Here is an 18,836-nt window from a genome sequence, read left to right as displayed (position 1 = left end):
AAAAAAAAAACACTTGAGATGGGACACATTCAAAATGAGAAAATGTTTTTTAATGAGAGTAATGCAAAAATCAGTCTCAGTCAAAAAAAAAAAAAAAAAAAATCAAACCATGGTCTTTATGCTGTTGCTGTCAGATGTCAGGTTACTCCCTACTGCACATGTCTTTTCCTCCTTTTTTTTTTTTTTACATGTGAATATCAATACATGTTCAGTTGAAAGTACGGATCAAGTCCGCGTCTTCTCTGTGTGGCATCACTAAACACATATGGATAAAATCCCAGAGAATGCAGTTTCCCAAATATGCCCTCAGCCCTGTGCAATAGCACTGTTAATGGCCCTCTGTAAGGCAGACAGCCATCTGACTTTCTCCTCCCTCCTGTCTGTGGCACAGATCCATCTGCGACTTGGACCCTCCAGGATAAAGGCATTCTGCACATCTAGAAGACAGAGCAAAAAAAAAAAAACAACCTTAGAAAAAAAAAAGTATTTGTAGATCAGATTAGATAAAGTTTATCATGAGAGAGAAAATTCTTTTCCCTGTTCACATAGAGATAACAACGACACATCCTCACACGGCAGAAAAACAAGATTTTAGACAATAGGCATGAGCAACAGATAAAGCTAACATCAGTATCCCTGCTCGGAATCAGTCTACATGCTATTTAATGCACAGATAGTATTGAGAGGAAAGCTCTCTCTAAAGCTCACATCTGGACACATTAAAGTCCTAAATCTCTGAACTAAGGAGAGAAGACCACAGCATCAGCGAAGCAGGTTGTCTGAAGAAGAGATGAAGATCTGAGTTTTATGCTTTATGGTGCAATAGTGCACAGAAGTCAGTTTTGGGGGTGGGAGAGACAGTGATTTTAGCTACATCACATACGATTCTTATCAGTCTATTGCGGCGGCTGAAAGTTATAAAGTTATAAAACAGTTATTACCATGGAAGTGTTGAGGCTTAATAGTACTTCGGTAAAGCAACAGAAGGAGCCTTGGTCTGATTGTCACAGCCTGCACCTCATTTTGGACTTTTGTTTTGAAATGTCTTGTGCCCCTGTTCCGTGTGTCTCCGCCCTTTTCACCTGATTCTGTTTATTCCATTTATTAACCTCGTTGTACCCTTGTTAATTTGAACCAATCACGTTTTCCCCAGTTTAGTTCTCCTTTTGTATTTAAGCCCTTGTGTTTGACCTGTCCCTTGTCTATCGTTGTTAGTGTTTAGTTACACTCTGTTTGGCTGCACCTTTTTGTTACTGGTCTTTGTTCCTGTTTGCACCTGTTTATTTATCTACATTTTGTAAGTAAAGTCCTCCTTTTTTGTTACCACCATCACCGTGTCTTGCGTTTGGGTCCAGCTCCACTGCATGCCTCACACTGATTAACCGGTGATGCAGATATCTAACGGCTGACAAGTGGGCGCGGCTGCGTTGTTTTGGTCATTTCTACGTTGCGTTGTTTTAAATAAAACTTAAAAGTGCGTTTCTCAAATGAGAAAGTGTAAGTCAGTTTTCAACTCTACAAACGTACAGCCAAATATTTATCAACGACAGTGCTTGAACTGCATACACACAGTAAGGCACTGCTGTCTCTACCCTTAACCCTGTACCTCACCAAACTCTTCAAGTCTTCACTTTTCTTAAACTCTGACTGATTTGACTCTCCTGTGACCTCACTGACCGAGCTGGACCGTACCTTGACTTACGTCTTCGTACGTAAATTCACAACGAACGGTCACGGAAGTCTTGTCCAGGAAACTGAATTTGGTGGGAGTAGAAACACGGCTCTGTTAGTATGCTTACGAAATAATTAATTTCCTGTTTTTTCAGGCTACACGTCTACCTTTGTTTCTTCATAAAACTTTCTGGTGCACATGTTTTGTATGCAGATAGAAAGACAGATGGATGGATGGATGGCAGGATGGGTGTATGGATAGATAGACTGATGACCAGATAGCTTTGGCCGTCATAAACAAACAGCCAGAGAAGCAGAGAAGTATAAGGATGTGCTGAAAATGGGTTCCGCTCACACTTGGTGTCGTTGATGTCATCGACAGCAAGGCTGTGCAGCGCCACAGAGGCCAGGAACGTGTGTGAGCTGTTTACGGCGAGACTGAAGGGCAGATGACACACACTCCTCTCACTCAGCACCAGAGCGTCGTTAAACAGGAACAGACCCAGGTCTCTCGTGTGCTCGTACATCCTGTCACAACACAGGCACGGTGCACACACTGGCTTTAATGAACATTCACAAAACCTCCTTCATCTGAAGGATCTGACCATGGTTTAGGAATAATCTTCTAAAGGTTTTCATCACACATAAGACCTCTAGGACCTTCTGTGTAGAGAGGCACTTGTGTATTGAGTGCAGAGTGACTGCTGAGTGAGCTGCTGTCTGAGAGGTTTAAGACCTGAGAGAAGGACTGATGTCTTCATCTGGACAGTGCAGTAAGGCAACGTCCTGTGTGCTGATCAGGTATCTGCTCCCCTCTCGCAAATTCTGAGAGAGGGAGGGAGAGAGAGACAGAGAGAGAGAGAGAGAGAGAGAGAGAGAGAGGGCGGGAGGGAGGGAGGGAGAGAGAGAGAGAGAGAGAGAGGGAGGGAGAGAAGGAGGGAGGGAGGGGTGGGGGGAGAGAGAGAGAGAGGACAAAAAGTGATACAGAATTGCTGTAATTCCCTTATTGGTGAAGATTTCAGAGACATAAAATAATCATGAAATTCTTGTTACAGTTTCAGTATGTATTTAGTGATAATAATTAAGAGTTTTCAATAAATGTTTATTTATCTTCTCATTCACTGATTCTTCATCCAAGCAAATCTTTTCATGCTTTTACATGGTGCATCCTTATGCAGATTATATAATTTAGTATAAATTCTAACTTTTTTGCTCTTGACTATACATGGTACTTTGGAAATGTTTTACATGAATATACAAAGAAAGAAAATGTGTTCTGATTGATTGAATCGGGTGCAAAAAGACAAAAAGCAGTGGCCATTGGTGATCACCAGGAGCAACCAGTTCTAAGTTGTGAATTACAAATAAAGAAAATGACATCATAATGTACAGTAATCTCAGTGTCACTCACTACACCATGATGTCATAATGACTTCACATCATCAGTGGAACGTAGCTATTCTGAATCAATAACTCGATCCTGACACTACTCGAGAGTTACAGGGTTGAAATAGCCACAGAGGAACTCACTGGACAGCTCTGGATCTTCTTCTGTGTCTCCAGAATTCTCATCTCATGATCTGAGCTTTTCTTTAACTGAAAAGGAAGAAATAAGAAAACATTTTAGATGTCGCTAAAAATGTACACTTGGAGACAATGAAATAAAAAAAGAGTACAACAACAACAACATAATAATAATACATTTATTTAGAGCCCAATATCACTATTTATAGTCTCAAATGGCTTTACATGTCTATAACAAAGTCAAATCCAAATTATATTATGCATAAGTTTGAGAAAATAGATAAGTCTCTGGTCTGATTAGAGGCAGGCAGGCCAGAGTACAGAACACTGCGGTAATCAAGGCGAGATGTGACGAATGTGTGAACAGTGGTTTCTGTATCAGCCATACACAGAAAGGGCCTAATTTTAGCAATGTTACTGAGGTGATAAAAGGCAGTTTTGGTTGTGTTCTTGATATAAGTCACTAGCAAGAGACTAGAGTCAAAAATCACACCAAGGTTTTTAGCTGAAGAGTTTTGAGAGATGATGCAGTTGTCAAAAGGGTACTATTAGGGTATTATCACTAAAAAGATGCTTATGCATAGGGGGACCAATGACCAGCATTTCAGTCTTGCCTGCGTTAAGCATCAGGAAATTTGAAGACATCCAAACCTTAATAGCACAAAGACATGCCTCAAGGTTAGCCAATTCAGAGCGGCCATTGCGCTGGATAGGCAAGAAAATCTGAGTATCGTCAGCATAACAATGGAAGTTAATGTTGTAACTACTAATAATGTCACCCAAAGGGAGCATGTAAATAGAGAATAGAAGAGGGCCAAGGACTGATCCCTGAGGAACACCATAGTTAAGCTCATGGTATTCAGAGGTCACGTTATTATAGTGGACACACTGCTTTCTCTCACAGAGATAAGATTTAAACCAAGTGAGCGCCAGGCCACAAATGCCAAGGTGGTTTTCCAGGCAATTTAACAATATAGTGTGATCAGCCGTGCTTCCAAAACCCAAGTAATGATATGTGTTTAATTCATTTGTGTATATATCATTCACAGCGGTGTGTGTTCACATCCTACCCAGGGGAAGAGCGTGTCCTGTTTTCATAGCCTTATCAGCATAAGATCTGATTTCACTAACACCTGTGCACAATGCCTCTTTAAACTTTCAGTTGTGAATGTATTTTTTCTCCCCTTATCTCCACCTTATCTCCAGGTCTCAATCAAAAGCAGTTTTGAGACTGAATAAGTTCATGTGTGTTGGCATGGTATGAAGACAGACACAGAGAAAGAGAGAGAAAGAGAGAGAAAGAGAGAGAGAGAGAGAGAGAGACAGGAAATACTGTTTTTCTGTCAGTATGTAATATATCTGTTGTCTAATGTATGCTGACTATATGTGTGGCATATATTTTTATTTTGTATCAGTTTCAACAACAGAAATTTAGCACTTCACAAAATTTGCCAAGAGCAATGCTTGAAATGTATACACAACACCCTCTCACACACTGGTTATTAATTAAGTCATGTCTATCTTGGACAGCTTGGATATATACATGTAATTGTGACATGAGACATGAGACATGAGGCTCTACTGTGACAATATATAAAAAGCATATAATGTATTGTACACATGAGCTGATTTTCAAAAAGTTCTGTAGGTGAGGTGGATGAGGTGGGTGTAGCTGTACCTTGCGGATGTAGCTCCTGTAGCTGAGCAGTGTGTGGAGGGCGGAGGTTATGTGGGCGTGGTCGGGGTGCTCTGGTGGGGTGTGGAGGGACAGAGCCTGGAGCAGGGTCACATACTCCTCTATTCTGGAGGAGGGGACCAGCAACAGCTCCTGAAGGCTGGGACACAGTCAAAGTAAACAGGCCCGCCATCAGTACCACTCTGGGTCTGTCTGAAAGGTTCCAGGTCTGGGCCATACAGGTATTCAAAGCAGCCACATGATCGGTACCGACCCAGTTCAGTTGACTGTTCACTTTACTTGTGTCCTCATTATCTGGAAACCTGGTTTTGGCTCTCTTAATATAGATCTGAATGGACTGCATTCTGTGTGACAACATTTGGATGCAGATTCTTCTAGTACAGTGACTTTAAAGCCAGGTTTCCTCAGAGCAAGAAAGTCTCATTTGGTTTTAATAGAAATAACAGAATTACACACCAGGCCAAACAACTAAACACTTTAAATGCACACTTGACCAAAGTTTGCCTGACACTGTCACCATTTGATTTGTTTTTTAAATAAAGGCCAAAAAAATCCTTTTTTTTTCCTGCCAATGGTGACAGGCCTGTGTATTCTAACTGTTTAAACGCCTACCTCAGCATTCTGGTTGCCAGAGTTCTGTCATGTCTCTTTAGAAAGGTCCGGAAAGCGGGAATCAGCCCTCTGCACTGCAGTGCATTGCCATGGAAAAACACCAAACAAACACAAACTCTTATTGCAGCCTCCTCCAAACACCTTTATTCACTTAACTGTCACTTTTTTAAAAGAACACATTACAGTTTTAACTTATGTATGTCAGAGGTCACATGTTTCTGGAGTGACCTTAGCGTTGAGAGAATTACTAAGGAACACACTGTGAGGCATTGTGTCTAGAGTTTAAACTCATAACCCTTTGGTCAGTCAGCTGTTTCCCTTAAAACTTCATTATTACTGCTCCAAATGACCACTCAGAGGTGTCCCTCCTGTTCTCATGTCTTGTGTGTGGATTCATATCTTAACTATATTTGAGTAAGCTGTGCACTGTTGCTTGGTGTACAGATTATAAAGATTTTGGAGTACTTCTGAATACCATTAGAGGGCGCTGTTCACCTGTTGATACATTTCTCTTTTTGTCAGTGTCATTTTTGGACTTGCGGTCCTTTACCTTGTCGATGGTTTTGAGGATCGTAGGGTAGTTGTTGAAAAAATTGGTGTAGGCTCTAAGGTTGGTGCAGAATTTCACACACACGTCACCTAAACACTGCAATGGACCCCAGTCTTCCAACCTCTCAGCCAGTTCCTGAAGGAAAAGCCTGCAAAACGAACATCATAACTCTTACTAAAGGGAACAAAACAAGAATCCTCATGACAGGACACAAAAAAGCTGAACTAAAAGCAATAAAAAATAAAAAAACAAAACAGAGCAAAACAAAAAAAATATCCTCATTATCCTCACTATAAACAATAATACAAATATCCTGCAGTGGCAAACAATCAAATATTATCCTCTTTAAAGGCCATCAACCCTGTTATGAATCAAACATGGCACTCTGAACAAAAAAAAAACCCCAAAAAAATCCCAAATATCAAACCTATTACAACTCATACTTAACAAGGCCCCAAAATCATTTCCCTTGTTAATATGCTGTTATAAAATGTAGTCATAACAATATGAAACTCTGACCTAAAGTAACTGACTTCTCCTCTCTGCTCTGTGATTGGCCTCTGCCCTCTGTCACTAACGTAAAGAGGCGTGTTCTCACCGGTTGATCTCCAGGATGTCCAGTACGGAGGAGAAGACTACGAGAAGGTTTGCGGAGCTGAGAATGGCCCGGTTGGAGTCCAGAGAAGCGCGGAGAGGTGTGTAATACACACCGGACAGAGCCCGGAGCAAACGCACATACGACATCTCGCTATTCAACAGCTCTCTGCCAACCGCCGTCCGTCTGTCAGCGTCACTCAACATACCCTGTGGGAATAGCGGGGGAAAAAAAGACACTTGAGTATTTTATTACGTTTAGACACATTTTGTTACATTTATTACATAAAACTGGTTCACAGGCAGACAGACATGCACTTGCAATAATACACAGCTAGGATAACGAGATATTTAAAACTATGACTGTGACCTAAAACACAAATGCAAGCACTTAACAACAACAAGGTGGTTAAAAATGTTATCCTTACATTCTTTTGATGCGATATCTGTACAAAGCCAAGACGCACACACACACACACACACACACAAAGTGACCTGCGGGGACTCAGGAATAGGGCTCAGGACTCTTTTAGTTCCAGATTCTGTTATAAACACAGTGTCCAAACGTTTCCCTCCGTCCTCCTCACATTTCCTCCTCAGGAAGTCTGTGAGGAACTCCAAGGCGTTCTCCTACAGCAACAATAAACTGAATCAATATCCAGTGATCCAGCAGATTCAGGTAAACATACCAAGATGTGGATGTACTGAATACATGTTTAAAAAAAAAAAAAAAATGGAATTCTGCTCACGTGCATCTCCTCAGACAGTGTCACAAGCCCCTCGATGAGAATTTGGGTCACCTCTGACCTGATGTTGACGCCAAGCAATTTAATGTTGTCCCAAAGGAAAAAACCTAAGAGAATAAAAAATACCCAGCGACTACAATTGCACAAATGTTTCGTCAAATACAACCTCATCACACACAAAATTCATTTCAAATGAGAAAGACTGGAAACAACAGACAAAAAGCGACTGTTTGGGAAAAATAACAAAATACTGCATCAGTAAATATGTATGTAAAAAGCTCTGACATCTAGTCTCCGTTCTATTATTTCTGTAGAAAACTAGTCCCTTTTTGGAATGCTTACAGTGTCCATTTTTGTGGCCAAACCAAGCAAACTCTGTTTGTGGCTCACCCAGTGTGCGGCCCCTGGTCTCTTTGTTGAGGAGGTGCAGCTGAGGTTCCAGCTGCTCCCTCAAGACACACAGGGCCTCCTCTATCCACTCAGCCTGCTTACACCAGCTCAGTAAAACCTCCTCACTAAGGTAGGCCAGCGGTGGGAACGCACCTGGCCCCAACCAGTCACTCAGGACTGCGTAAGGACACACAAATGGAACAGGAGCATGGATTAAGCAGCATTGGCTGGATTCAAACTCCGCCACAACCTCTACAATGCACAACCTACTTCAGATCTGATACCCTACCCCCACCCCCCAGAAAAAACAGAATTATTGTGGTGTGTGACACACACACATACACACACACACACACACACAAACAAGTTAATGGCAGGACACTCTACAACCCATATGCTTCATATTTAATTTCTGATGTATTACTGAAGCATTTTAGCAGTTGTTTTTTTTTTTTAATGCAGTGTATTTTGATGAATGTGAATGTTTCTTTAAAGAGGTAATGTGTTACACATGTGTTGTCTGGTGAGTCAATGCACTGCTGGACTCAGCACTCACTGTGTTGGTAGGATCCTGTACTTATTCCTGTAGGGGCACTGACAGACAGCCCAGTGAGAGAAGACAGGGTTCCCAGCAGCTGCATACCTGCATCTAATATCAGATACACTGTGAATGCTGATGGCAAAATACAATGCATTTTGTCTGGGGTTTTTTGTGTGTATAATATTTACTTATAAATCTGATTTGATCCATATGAATTTTTCTGGCAGCATGAAAATGGAGAGCTGGAACACTAACTGTCAAAAGCTGTAGAACTCATTTTTCAAAAAACAAATGAACAAACAACAACAACAACAAAAATGTTGGACTTACTCGATGCTGCCAAAGGCACAAAAACGTCTAAACGACCACCGTCCGTGTCGGACACAACCCAGCCACACAGTCTTTCAAAGAATTCTCGTACACGTGGTTTCAGGACGGTTTGCTCTGTTACTCTGACTCCTGTGGACAGGGAATGTGTCTTAAAAAAAATCCCCCTTCTCGAAACAGCCGACCCCTTTATAATCCCATGATTTAAAAAAAAAAAACCAAACAAAACAAAACAAAACATAAACCCCCATAAAGACATACCCTCTAATAGATCTATGTGGTCTGTGCCACCCAGTGCCAGTATGCCAAGCCTCGCTGCCATCCGACCCTGTAGTGCCGTCTCTGCCAGCGAGAGCAGGGCCTCCAGGGTCGTCCCGTCGTAGTCGTACAGCAACGGTAGCGCGGTCGCTCGAGTCCCGCCGAGCACGAGCTAGAGACCAGGCGTGGTGAAAACACACTGCGTTTGAGGGGGGTTCTTTTAGGTCACTCTACAGTTCAGTCTAATTCTGAAGGTTTTTACCTCGCGTGCTGGAATTCTGGAGGATAACAGGAGCAAGAGGAGAGGGGGTGTATATAAGGGGGAGGAGGAGCTCGGCTGTTTCACATGTGGTCTGTTAAGGGAAAACAAAATGGGAGCGAATGATTGTTACTGCTTCCTGGTCCTTGGATGTTAAGACATTTGGTGTCCTAGACCTTTATTTAAGTCAGCTTCCCATTGGCGCCTTTGTTACTAGAGTCTGAGAGCAGCTTGCCAGTGACTGGCTAGGCATAGTTGTTCTGCATGTCTTTCTCCATCAAACTGGTTGAGTTGGTTGGCTGACTGAATCAATGATCATTTGCATAAAGTTGAAGGTTTCTCAGTTTCTCTTGTTATGTCTCCTCCACTCACCAGCTTTCGTTAAAAACAGGGGTGACTTTAAGTGTGTTTATCCCCAAAGTTGAGCCCTGTTAACCTATGCAGTGCAGATGGAAAATGAACATGAATCAGCTTTTTCTCACCCTAATGTTAGTGATTTCTTCAGGCTGCTGACCCATGACCTTCCCAAGGTCGAATTCTGTGAGGAGCTGAGCACTCTGTCCTTCTCTTGATTTAAAGAGAGCGCAAACTGTGACCGACACCTATCCTGGTAACACAAACAAGCAAACACACACACACACACATCACAATAATTCTGTTTTTCTGTTTAAATGACCACTCCTTATCTAAATCAATTCAAGCATACAAGTAGTCATCCAAATTGTTATTGTTAGATCAGTCAGCACCATCACGTAACCAATCAACCCGTGATCAATTCTCACCCCTAAATGGACCATGGCAGAGGTAAGGCTCATGCCAGACATCTGGTTCTGTTTACTGACGGCACTGGACAAAGTTCCAGCCGACCAGCTATTACTTAACCAAGCTCGTCTGGACTTAACTGCAGCCCCTGCACAGAGATCCAACAGAACAGAACAGAACAGAACAGAACAGAACAGAACAATAAATCGCAAAATCAAGTCTGAGAGCCCAGAGCCCACTATGACTTCAGTTATCTGCAACACGGGTATGATGTGTCATTTAGAAAAATAACCTCTGCATCCGGCTATTTCAGATTAAATTATTACTTGGAAAGGATGTAACATCAGTATTAAAGGGTAAAAGGCTCAACCTTCATTTGACATTAATTAATTATCACTCATTATAGTCATTATATCACTCTCTAATTAATGTGAAAAACACTTCTTTTATCTCAAAAAAGAGCTGACACATCTAACAGAGCACTTATAATTGAAGTTATACACCTTATGCTGACAATAAATGTAGCGATCCGATTCAGACTTTTCAAAGACGAATATTTTTAGAACCAGTTTCATCGGCCTTGGTTAAGCAGGTCCCCAACCAAAAAAGCACTCTCAGTGAAGCCCGTTCATTCAGACATCTTATCGACAGAGGAAAAGGCAGTCTCCTGTCGTGTGCTACATGTGTGAAAAGACACAGTCTGTGGTGCATATGTGAAAACGGCTTCTGTCTGTCCCTCTCGTATTAAACCACAGATACGTTTTGACATGTTTGAGATTCACTGTCTGCCCATAGCTCCTGTATGTGGTCTCAGACACAGGGCTTAACACTAGGCGCTTTCGCACCCGGAGGAACTTTTCCATAGTTCTTACTCTTGTGTTCCACCAGTTTTTCCCTGATGGTTCGTCTTATCGTGTGCTCCCTCCGTCTCTCCTCCTCTTCCTCCTCTACGTCTGTCACCGTTTCATTCAGAGTCCCGTAGATATCTGAGGCTTCCCGTGGGGTCAGGTAATCTAGTTTGGAGACGCAGGCCACGTAGTGTCTTTTCCAGGCACCGTACTCACTGTCCGACGGGCTGTAGGGAAGGAACCAGCCTCGCTTCACGCACTTTGGTGACCACAGGCAGTCCTGGAGATTGAAGACAGGTCGGTGGGATCAAGGGGTGCGCTCAACACCTGAGGTGTTCGACACATTTATGAACAGCTGAGCTAAATAATTTACTCCTTTACCTTATCTTTATCACTCTGAGTCTAACTGTAAGAGTCATATTTGAAAATGCATTTCCTGAAATACCAGGACCTACAGTCAGGGTTTTTGTTTGTTTGTTTTTGCAGATGCTATCCATATTCTCTGCTGTATTCAACTACAGGGGCATAAAATGCAGCATCAGACTTAACAGTGCACTCACCTGCTCTGCCAGAAACTTCCAGTGCCAGCTGACCTGTGCAGCAGTGCAGAGTTGCAGAGGGTTCAGGAAAGAGAGAATGTACAGAGAGAGGAAACGGGGAAGCACAGCCGTAAAGTCCACACGCGTGACGGGTACTGTTTCCAGCAGCCAGTCCCTGGTAAATCTGCGTTCGGGGAGAATGAATGAGTGAGTGAGTGAGGGAGTGAATGAATGAAGGAGTGAATGAAAAGCCATCAACATTTCACCGAAGGGAATCGTGTTCTCTGACACTGTTAAAATAGCTTAATGTTGGCTAATTCCATTGCACGCTTAGCGTCATCGTACAACGATCGAACCTCAGGTCGGTTGCAAACGATCTGGTGTGCATTCCAGACGTGTAATTACCGGAGCTGTGATTTTGAGCATCGTGTCAAGAGGATTTGAATGAACTGTTTCCTTTGGTGGTCTGTCCACAGGTCAAACCAGTGGAATATGAGGGTGGTTCTTTCCTGAAAAAGCTGGTTAAAACAATCCGTAATTACAATTGAGATTTCACGAGAGGCAACACTAAAAATTCCAACAATAGTGAACCGGTAAAACCGGCTTGGTCGTCTGACCTGTTGATTGAGACGTTTGTTGGACGTAGGTGTCCACGCGCTAAACCTGGTGTCCGTAACACTGGTCCAGTTCCCGTCCACTTCCGCAGGCTGATAGTCTGTCCCATTGAGTTGCCATCGTTTTACACTGTGTAGACTCAAATGGCCCCTTGGTGTAATTACAGTCAGTTCCTCTGATGTCATTTTAGACGAATATTTGGAGTTGTGGATATCCCAGCTCTGAATTCTATGTCTGGTATTGCTTACGAGTATCTCTTCGTCTTACAAAAAACTAAAACAAACAACTAGCAGAAACTAATATATTGGGCTAATCGACCTGATTTGATTCTTTACATAAACCTTTGTGGGAGATGCATGCACAAAACTAAATACACTTGGCATTAAATTAAAGTTAATGTCATTTTTTTTCTTAAGAGTCGAGGGATTCTGTCTGCAGAACTTCTTCGCACACCCACTTCAGACACGTTTCCTTGGAGACGTAGAAACAAAGAGCCCATACTAAATTCCTCTACATGCTCAGAGGACGACGTCTGTATTTACAAAACTGAAACCACTCCTCAGACGATGTAAGCAAAATACCCCTTTTTTTGTATTATTACTCACTAGATTTGAACACAAGACAGCAGTGACAGACGGTGTACTCAGTCGAACAGACTTTTATTGATCCAAAAAAACAAAACAAAACAAAAAAAAACACCCAAAACCTCACACACGCACGCCCCAGTTTTACAAACCAGTTCTGATCAAATTAAAGATTACGCAATTCTGCAAAATAAGATAAAGCAAATCTGAGAAGAAATATAATACAAAAGAATTACAATCGAAGAAGCCTCAGATGTAACACCAAACTGCATATCTTCCATAACAACACAAGAATAAGGCAAGGTAAGTTTGCAGTCTTAAATTTCTTAACAGTGTTTTCAACAGTCGTCTGTTACCTTACCCTTTATAACACCAATTACAGACACTAGTGAAACATTAGCGGTTTGTTGAGGGACAAAACCTGCTGAGGGGGTTGTCCTTTACATGGCTGCATCAGTGTGCAACCTCAAGGCATAGTTAAAGATTTATAAATACTGGATTACTCTAATAAAAACTCTTATTGCAACTGGACATATCTCAGGGCACAGGCACATACCACTGAATAACCACACACCACAAGTTTCTGACAGACAAGACACAACATCGAGTCTACGTTTATGATTATGACTACAGAGTTCTGGTTCTTTGATATGGTCATTAATATTAAAGTGCATACAATCCGTAGTCAACACATTCCACAGGATTATCATTCCACAGTGTTCTATATGGTTAAAACCCCAATACTGTTTAATCTCCAGATTAGACGCTGGCTGTTCTGGGGATGTCTTGACTATCGGCAAGATTCAGCTTTTGTCTTGGGAGAGTAAAAGTTAAGGGCAATCTTGCAAAAAAGTATATGAACATATAAATCAATGTAAATGTATAAAGCAGTACAGTATCAAGCATAGGGGTGAATTTATAATCATATCATGATGAATCTAGTGTCCCACTTGTCAGGTGCTTTTCACACAATCATCAAAGGATACATTGACGAACTCAACTCTTCCAGCTGGAAAAAAAATGTGCAAATAAGTATTAAAATCGTTAAGCATGACACAATTATGTTGTTTGGTTTTTTGGGAGGGTTTCAATGCGTGTCAAAGATATAAAAAATTGCTCAAGATTGAACTAGGGCAGTATAATGTATGTTAACTGCAGTTTGGACACTGGCTTGCACAATTAACTAATTGTGAAAATTAATTAATGGTGAGAGGCCAGAATTTTTCACTCCTTTCATTCATCTGCGGTAGACATGCACTGTGCCAGTTTATAGACTTTCCTTCAAGTGCAATGTTAGTGAACCAGTAGTGAACCTTTTCAAATACACTGATGGTTTAAATAAAACACTGAGACAGTTGAGAATGAGCACTTCTCATATCTAGGAATACTGAATACTGAACAATGAGTACTGAATATATTACTGAAGTATCTAATGACTACTGAGTGCTGAAAAAACAGAAGCAAGACTAAAAGACTGAAAATGTTTTTCTTTTGATATTGATGAAACAGTATGTGCAGATATCAAATTATGAATGAAACACAGAACCGCTGTCAGTTGGCACTAATAATTACAATTACAAAACGAGAGAACTTGCAATTACATTTTTTACACCATCATACAGACATAGCTTGAATAAAAAAAATGTGTTGTTTTTTTTTTTGTTGTTGTCATTAATAATTTCATGAAACTTACATTCAGTAGTAATTTGTCCATATTAGTGTCAGAGGCAACTTTTTTCTGGTCCTCTGGCATCTCATCCACCTCTCCGTTGAGGTCAAAGTGCAACCTGGCCAGTTTCTCCTGCATCTCCCGAACACGCTCCATCTGATCAATGGAACACTCGTTTCCTGAATCAACAACAAAAACAACAAAAAAAAAATGTGAATGTGTGGCAGAACTGATTTAGACATTGATTTAAGTTTTTTTCTTCCCCATTGTTTCACTTCGAAATCATGTGCTTAACTGAAAGCAACTTTTAAGTTCTTGATTTTCCTACACATACCTGTGTAACGACCTCGTCTCCTCCCGCACCGACTCCAGCCATTCAGCGATCGGCGTCGCCGGTTTACTAATCATCGGCTTGTCCCTTCATCACCTACACCTGTTTTCACTTTTGTTTTCCCTGATTTCCCCCTCTTTATTAAGCTCTCTGTTTCACTCTTTCTTTGCGAAGTCTACACGCACCATATGTGTATTCTGAGCGTCTAGAATCTGTTTTGGATACCGTCAGTATTATTCTGTGTTGTAACCCGTTTGTCTTCTGTCTTGTTTGGAATTCGTGTACTCGCTTGTTTTTTCATTAAAATTTCATCCAACTCTGCACTTGCGTCCGGCTACCTGGTGAGCTCGTTACAACCTGGCTGGGGATTTACAGTTATTTGCATATTTCACCATATATTCTTCTACAAGCACTCTGACGCACTATGCTAATGTTCACTTTAAAGCTGACCAGATACAAAGACCTGGTAAACCTTTATTTGAAGTCCCTCTTAAAACCAAATGGGTATTAATAAATTACGTACAAACATAAACAACTGTGACACATGAAAAATTGTATTATATGCCGCGAACCATTATAGGTTACAGCCACATGGCTACAGTTACATGGTTAAACATTGCATTAACAGCATTTACAAATCGCAGGTACCAGTTCCTCTCTGGATGCAGTATGGAATTACATTACCACAGTGTACACGTGCAAGGAGCCTGCACTCAACTAATACTTAAGTGGATATGAATGTCTCAATGAAAGAGTAACTAGTGGAGGGTTGGGGTAGAGTCATCAGATAAACCTTGCTCACCAAAGGCTTGGAGTTTGCCAGAGTGGAAGTCATTGAGGAGGCTGAGGAGGCCTCTCTCCATCTCCTGAACATCAGACACATCAGTGAGGAAGGAGTGCTGGATGGGAGCAGATTGGTTACTCTTCCCGGACTGCCCTTGTTGCTTGGGTTTGTCTCTCACTCCCCTACCAGAGACAGAAAAAGCCTGAGTGAGTCCACTGAGTGCTACTTAAAACTGTGTGGAAAATAGCTCTTTAATTATAACCCCCTCACTTGTGAATAAGTAACTTTTTAGGTTGACAGTAAACAAAACATGGCCAACAAATAACGGCAGGCTATCTCAACAGGACTCAAATTAGTTTGAAAAATGAAATAAAGATGAATGATTCTCAAAGTGTAATTTCGCCTATATCACATTGCGTTATGCGGAGGCCTTGATAAACACTACAAGATGACTATACTGTGGTGCTAAACTGTTGTTTTATGAAAACCCGAAAAAGCACATCACAAAGCAATGACAGACTTGGCGGTATATCTTTTCTACCTGCGATACTTTGCCTTTTGACTGGAGTGAGTGCCCATTCCGTTGAAGCTGAAGTTCCTGCTGGTGGAGCTGGCATTTTTGCGGGCCGCGACCGGAGGTGCCGGCTGGTTGGTGGACGGCCTTGGGCTTTTACGTTTCATCTTTCTCTCCTCCATGTCGATTATTTCCCGCATCCGAATCTTAAAACGACAGTATTGTAAACAAAGAAAAATATATCTAGCTTCGCCCGTAGCGTCCAATCACACATTGTAAAACTGCTAATATTAGTCGTGTGAACAGTTTATAATCTTGTGTTGATAGGTCGATAATCCTTATCTGGAATAATCCCCGTCAAGTGTAGCCGCAGTTTTACTTATGCCATGCTAGCTAAACAGGCAGCAAACCCTTGTTTACCACGATAACTAAGATCCTGAAAACATTTTGTATGTAAACTCATATGACTGTCAAATTATTACAGATTTTTAGATAATGATGGTGATAGTTCACTATTAAAAAAAAAAAAAGGAAGTAGCTCAGTTTAATAACAAAGCTAGCTCAAATGCTAGACCTGTGTGCTCGCTCGACCTGTATGCACTTTAGTCGGCTTACTGCTATGTTAGACTACAATTTAATACCAAAAGTATATAACTTACAGAGCAGTTATGACGTCGTCTTTTACAGGACAGATGGATCACTTTCTGGCAGCATTGTTAAACTAAATAGCAATCTAACTTTTCCAAAGTTACGGTGCTGCAGACCTAAAAGTTTACACATTGCATTTCCTGAGTTGTTACGTAGGACGTTGACGTTCACCGAGCGACCTAAGCCGCCCAATAGGCTACAAGAATGTTAGAATCTCATCCTGGAAAGCTGCCTAAAAATGTGTTAGTAATGTGTATGCTCTGTGAGCACAGGAACTTTTACCCACTGGTACCAGTTATGAGCAAGTCGTCCTGACAGCAGGACCTATGTTCCGTGTTCCCCCAAAACTAAGTATTTAACTGATTTAAATGTGTGCTCATCAATTCCTACTGATAGCGGAAAGAAAAAAGGTTGATGTTGAGAACGGGATCAGTTTTCTGATTTTGGCTGAGAAACACTGCATTCAGCATATTTGAGCGGCAATTCAGGTGCTACAGATGTTATCCATTTATGACGGCAGAAACTCCTGCTAACGTTAATTAACATCAGTGGTACTTTCCGTTTTACTGCGTAAAGCTGTTTTCTTGTGTTTTTCTGCGGTAGTTTAAAAAAAAGAACAATGTTGAGCCCTTTAACTCAGTGTAGTTGAGACCAGCGTCTCTTTCAGCACGCCTTTACGCTTAACACGAACGGCACATAATCTTCATTAAACTTCCATTTTCTTGATCTCACACAGAATATTTAAGACTTAGAAGAAGTTTTAGTGTCATACCTCATTTGTAAGGCTTTTCCTCGCCTTGCTAAATGTGTTGTGTAACCTGCCACACGAGGGCGCAAGAGTGCTCTAGATTACGTAAAAAGTGCCCCCCTTTCTACCTGCATGAGTGTCTGTGGATAACTGCTTTGTCCAGTACTTATTCACAGATTCCTGTATTTTACAGTTGCATTTTATGCGTAAATGAAAAAGAAAATCATGTTCACCATCTACAAGTATACTTCACTACACTGACAACTCTTTTTAAATCGCCGAAATGTATATCAAACTTGCAGTAATATGAATCGCCAATAAATTCAGTCTAGTACATATTTTAAACATTTCAACCTGACATGAACTGGAGGAGTTCGCAAAAACTGGGGTTGTACTTGGCTGTACACTCCAGGTCCTCCAGTTTTTGAGTGTGAACTCCAGATTTTGGTTTTGCTCGTCCCTTGTGTCGAAGTGAGGGGAGTTTTGGTTCTAGCCTACATCCATTGTCAATGGAAGGGGGCAGGACAGGATTACCCGAAATTGCATCCTTTGAATTGTATGGCGGGACCTCAGTGTATGTCCTGAATCTAACCAGATCACGTAAAAAGTGGACTCACTCTTTTCAGACCATCTCAGACTTCTTGAAATACTTATTTTTGTGAATTCTGTCTGGTTTACCTGAAAATGCCTTTCCACAAACGGACAGTCGTCCCCCAGCGCCTGTGCAGGTTGACCAAGGAGGATTTAAAGTTAAGTGGATACGTTAACCTCGGAGTGCAAAAGTACAGAGTTTCAACCGCTTATTTATTTTCGTCTTTGGATGACGTTAGTTTTAAAACTTTGATCAACATTTTTCATCAGTTATCCGACTTGTCACGGCATGCATCTAGTATCTTCTTGGAGATAGAGACTGAAGCTGCCGCCGTGATTCAGAGGGCCACGAGATTACAGCATCGATTGGATACTTTGCAAAATGCTGCCCGCAAACTCGATCCCACGACAGTCCAAATCCGTAAGTCCCCATTTCGTATAATAGGCTAACCATAGGAAGGACAGCAAATGATGCTACATTTTGTGGAATAAGTGGACTGGCTAAATACCACCGTGAACTAAAAGATTATTATCGGTGTTGAGTGTCCGTGTGAATTGACCTAATTCGAGAAGGTGAAAGTGTAAGAGATTGCCAGGACCGAAGCCAGTTATCTTGAACTCATATATAACAAAGTTTCATCTGTTGAATACAAACGGCAAGTTTATTAAGTAAGTTATGGCTTACAGTGTTATAGTCCATCGTGGCCGAAGCGTCGTTTCAGGTGGTGTCTTGGCATAATTAATAACACGACGTTGAACTGCTTACAATAACTGCAAGCAGTCTGATCTTTGAAAAATGTATATTACTCTCTGTAATTTCTACACCGGGTGTTGTTACCTCAGACTTCTTCTGTGTTTGGTTTTACTGTAAGGACCTTATCTCACAAATATCCACAGTTTCCACCCACCAGGAGGACACTTTAGTCAGAAAGCACTGTTTACCATACAAAAGTATTGTTTTCCTCCAGCTTCTTCACTTCCTCCTGTTCAGGGTTCACTCACACACGGAGATGATGTCAGTGTATAGATAATGTA

At 41.4% G+C, this 18,836-nt stretch overlaps 2 protein-coding genes across 3 annotated transcripts; both read right to left on the bottom strand.

The window, feature by feature from the left end:
• Positions 1–306: 306 nt before the first annotated feature.
• Positions 307–12,117, bottom strand: ect2l (epithelial cell transforming 2 like). Its single transcript, XM_030786647.1, has 21 exons — positions 11,935–12,117; positions 11,723–11,835; positions 11,339–11,501; positions 10,803–11,058; positions 9,951–10,078; positions 9,651–9,775; positions 9,172–9,262; positions 8,913–9,081; positions 8,655–8,783; positions 8,340–8,432; positions 7,784–7,960; positions 7,397–7,500; positions 7,143–7,277; positions 6,652–6,857; positions 6,040–6,201; positions 5,504–5,572; positions 4,874–5,030; positions 3,202–3,267; positions 2,408–2,496; positions 2,027–2,199; positions 307–437 (listed from the first exon to the last, which is right to left on the bottom strand). Exons 1-21 carry the CDS (start codon positions 12,115–12,117, stop codon positions 307–309), a joined length of 2,919 nt encoding a protein of 972 aa, XP_030642507.1.
• A 455-nt stretch (positions 12,118–12,572) lies between these two features.
• Positions 12,573–18,549, bottom strand: ccdc28a (coiled-coil domain containing 28A). Of its 2 annotated transcripts, none has more exons than XM_030774035.1 (6): positions 18,487–18,549; positions 15,842–16,020; positions 15,319–15,482; positions 14,210–14,364; positions 13,503–13,525; positions 12,573–13,330 (listed from the first exon to the last, which is right to left on the bottom strand). In XM_030774035.1, the coding sequence occupies exons 1-6, from the start codon at positions 18,499–18,501 to the stop codon at positions 13,276–13,278; spliced, it is 591 nt and encodes a 196-aa protein (XP_030629895.1). In that variant the 5' UTR covers positions 18,502–18,549; the 3' UTR covers positions 12,573–13,275. The 2 variants fall into 2 exon arrangements, with proteins under 2 accessions (XP_030629895.1, XP_030629903.1); XM_030774043.1 differs by lacking the exon at positions 18,487–18,549 and adding an exon at positions 16,474–16,584.
• Positions 18,550–18,836: the final 287 nt, after the last annotated feature.

The sequence above is a fragment of the Chanos chanos genome, chromosome 1, assembly GCF_902362185.1.
Source record: "Chanos chanos chromosome 1, fChaCha1.1, whole genome shotgun sequence".
NCBI classification, from domain to species: Eukaryota; Metazoa; Chordata; class Actinopteri; order Gonorynchiformes; family Chanidae; genus Chanos; species Chanos chanos.
The sequence above is the reverse complement of the archived record's forward strand: the minus strand, read 5'-3'. Positions and strand labels throughout refer to the sequence as shown.

Coding starts and splice junctions, on each gene's coding strand:
- ccdc28a (XM_030774035.1), bottom strand. Junction 15,483..15,841: donor CAAAAGGCAAAGTATCGCAG/GTAGAAAAGATA, acceptor TGTCTCTGGTAG/GGGAGTGAGAGACAAACCCA. Junction 13,526..14,209: donor TGGACAAATTACTACTGAAT/GTAAGTTTCATG, acceptor TTTTTTTTCCAG/CTGGAAGAGTTGAGTTCGTC.
- ect2l (XM_030786647.1), bottom strand. CDS start 12,117: ATGACATCAGAGGAACTGACTGTAATTACACCAAGGGGCCATTTGAGT. Junction 11,059..11,338: donor GGAAGTTTCTGGCAGAGCAG/GTGAGTGCACTG, acceptor TTCAATCTCCAG/GACTGCCTGTGGTCACCAAA. Junction 8,433..8,654: donor TGTGCCTTTGGCAGCATCGA/GTAAGTCCAACA, acceptor ATCTGATATTAG/ATGCAGGTATGCAGCTGCTG.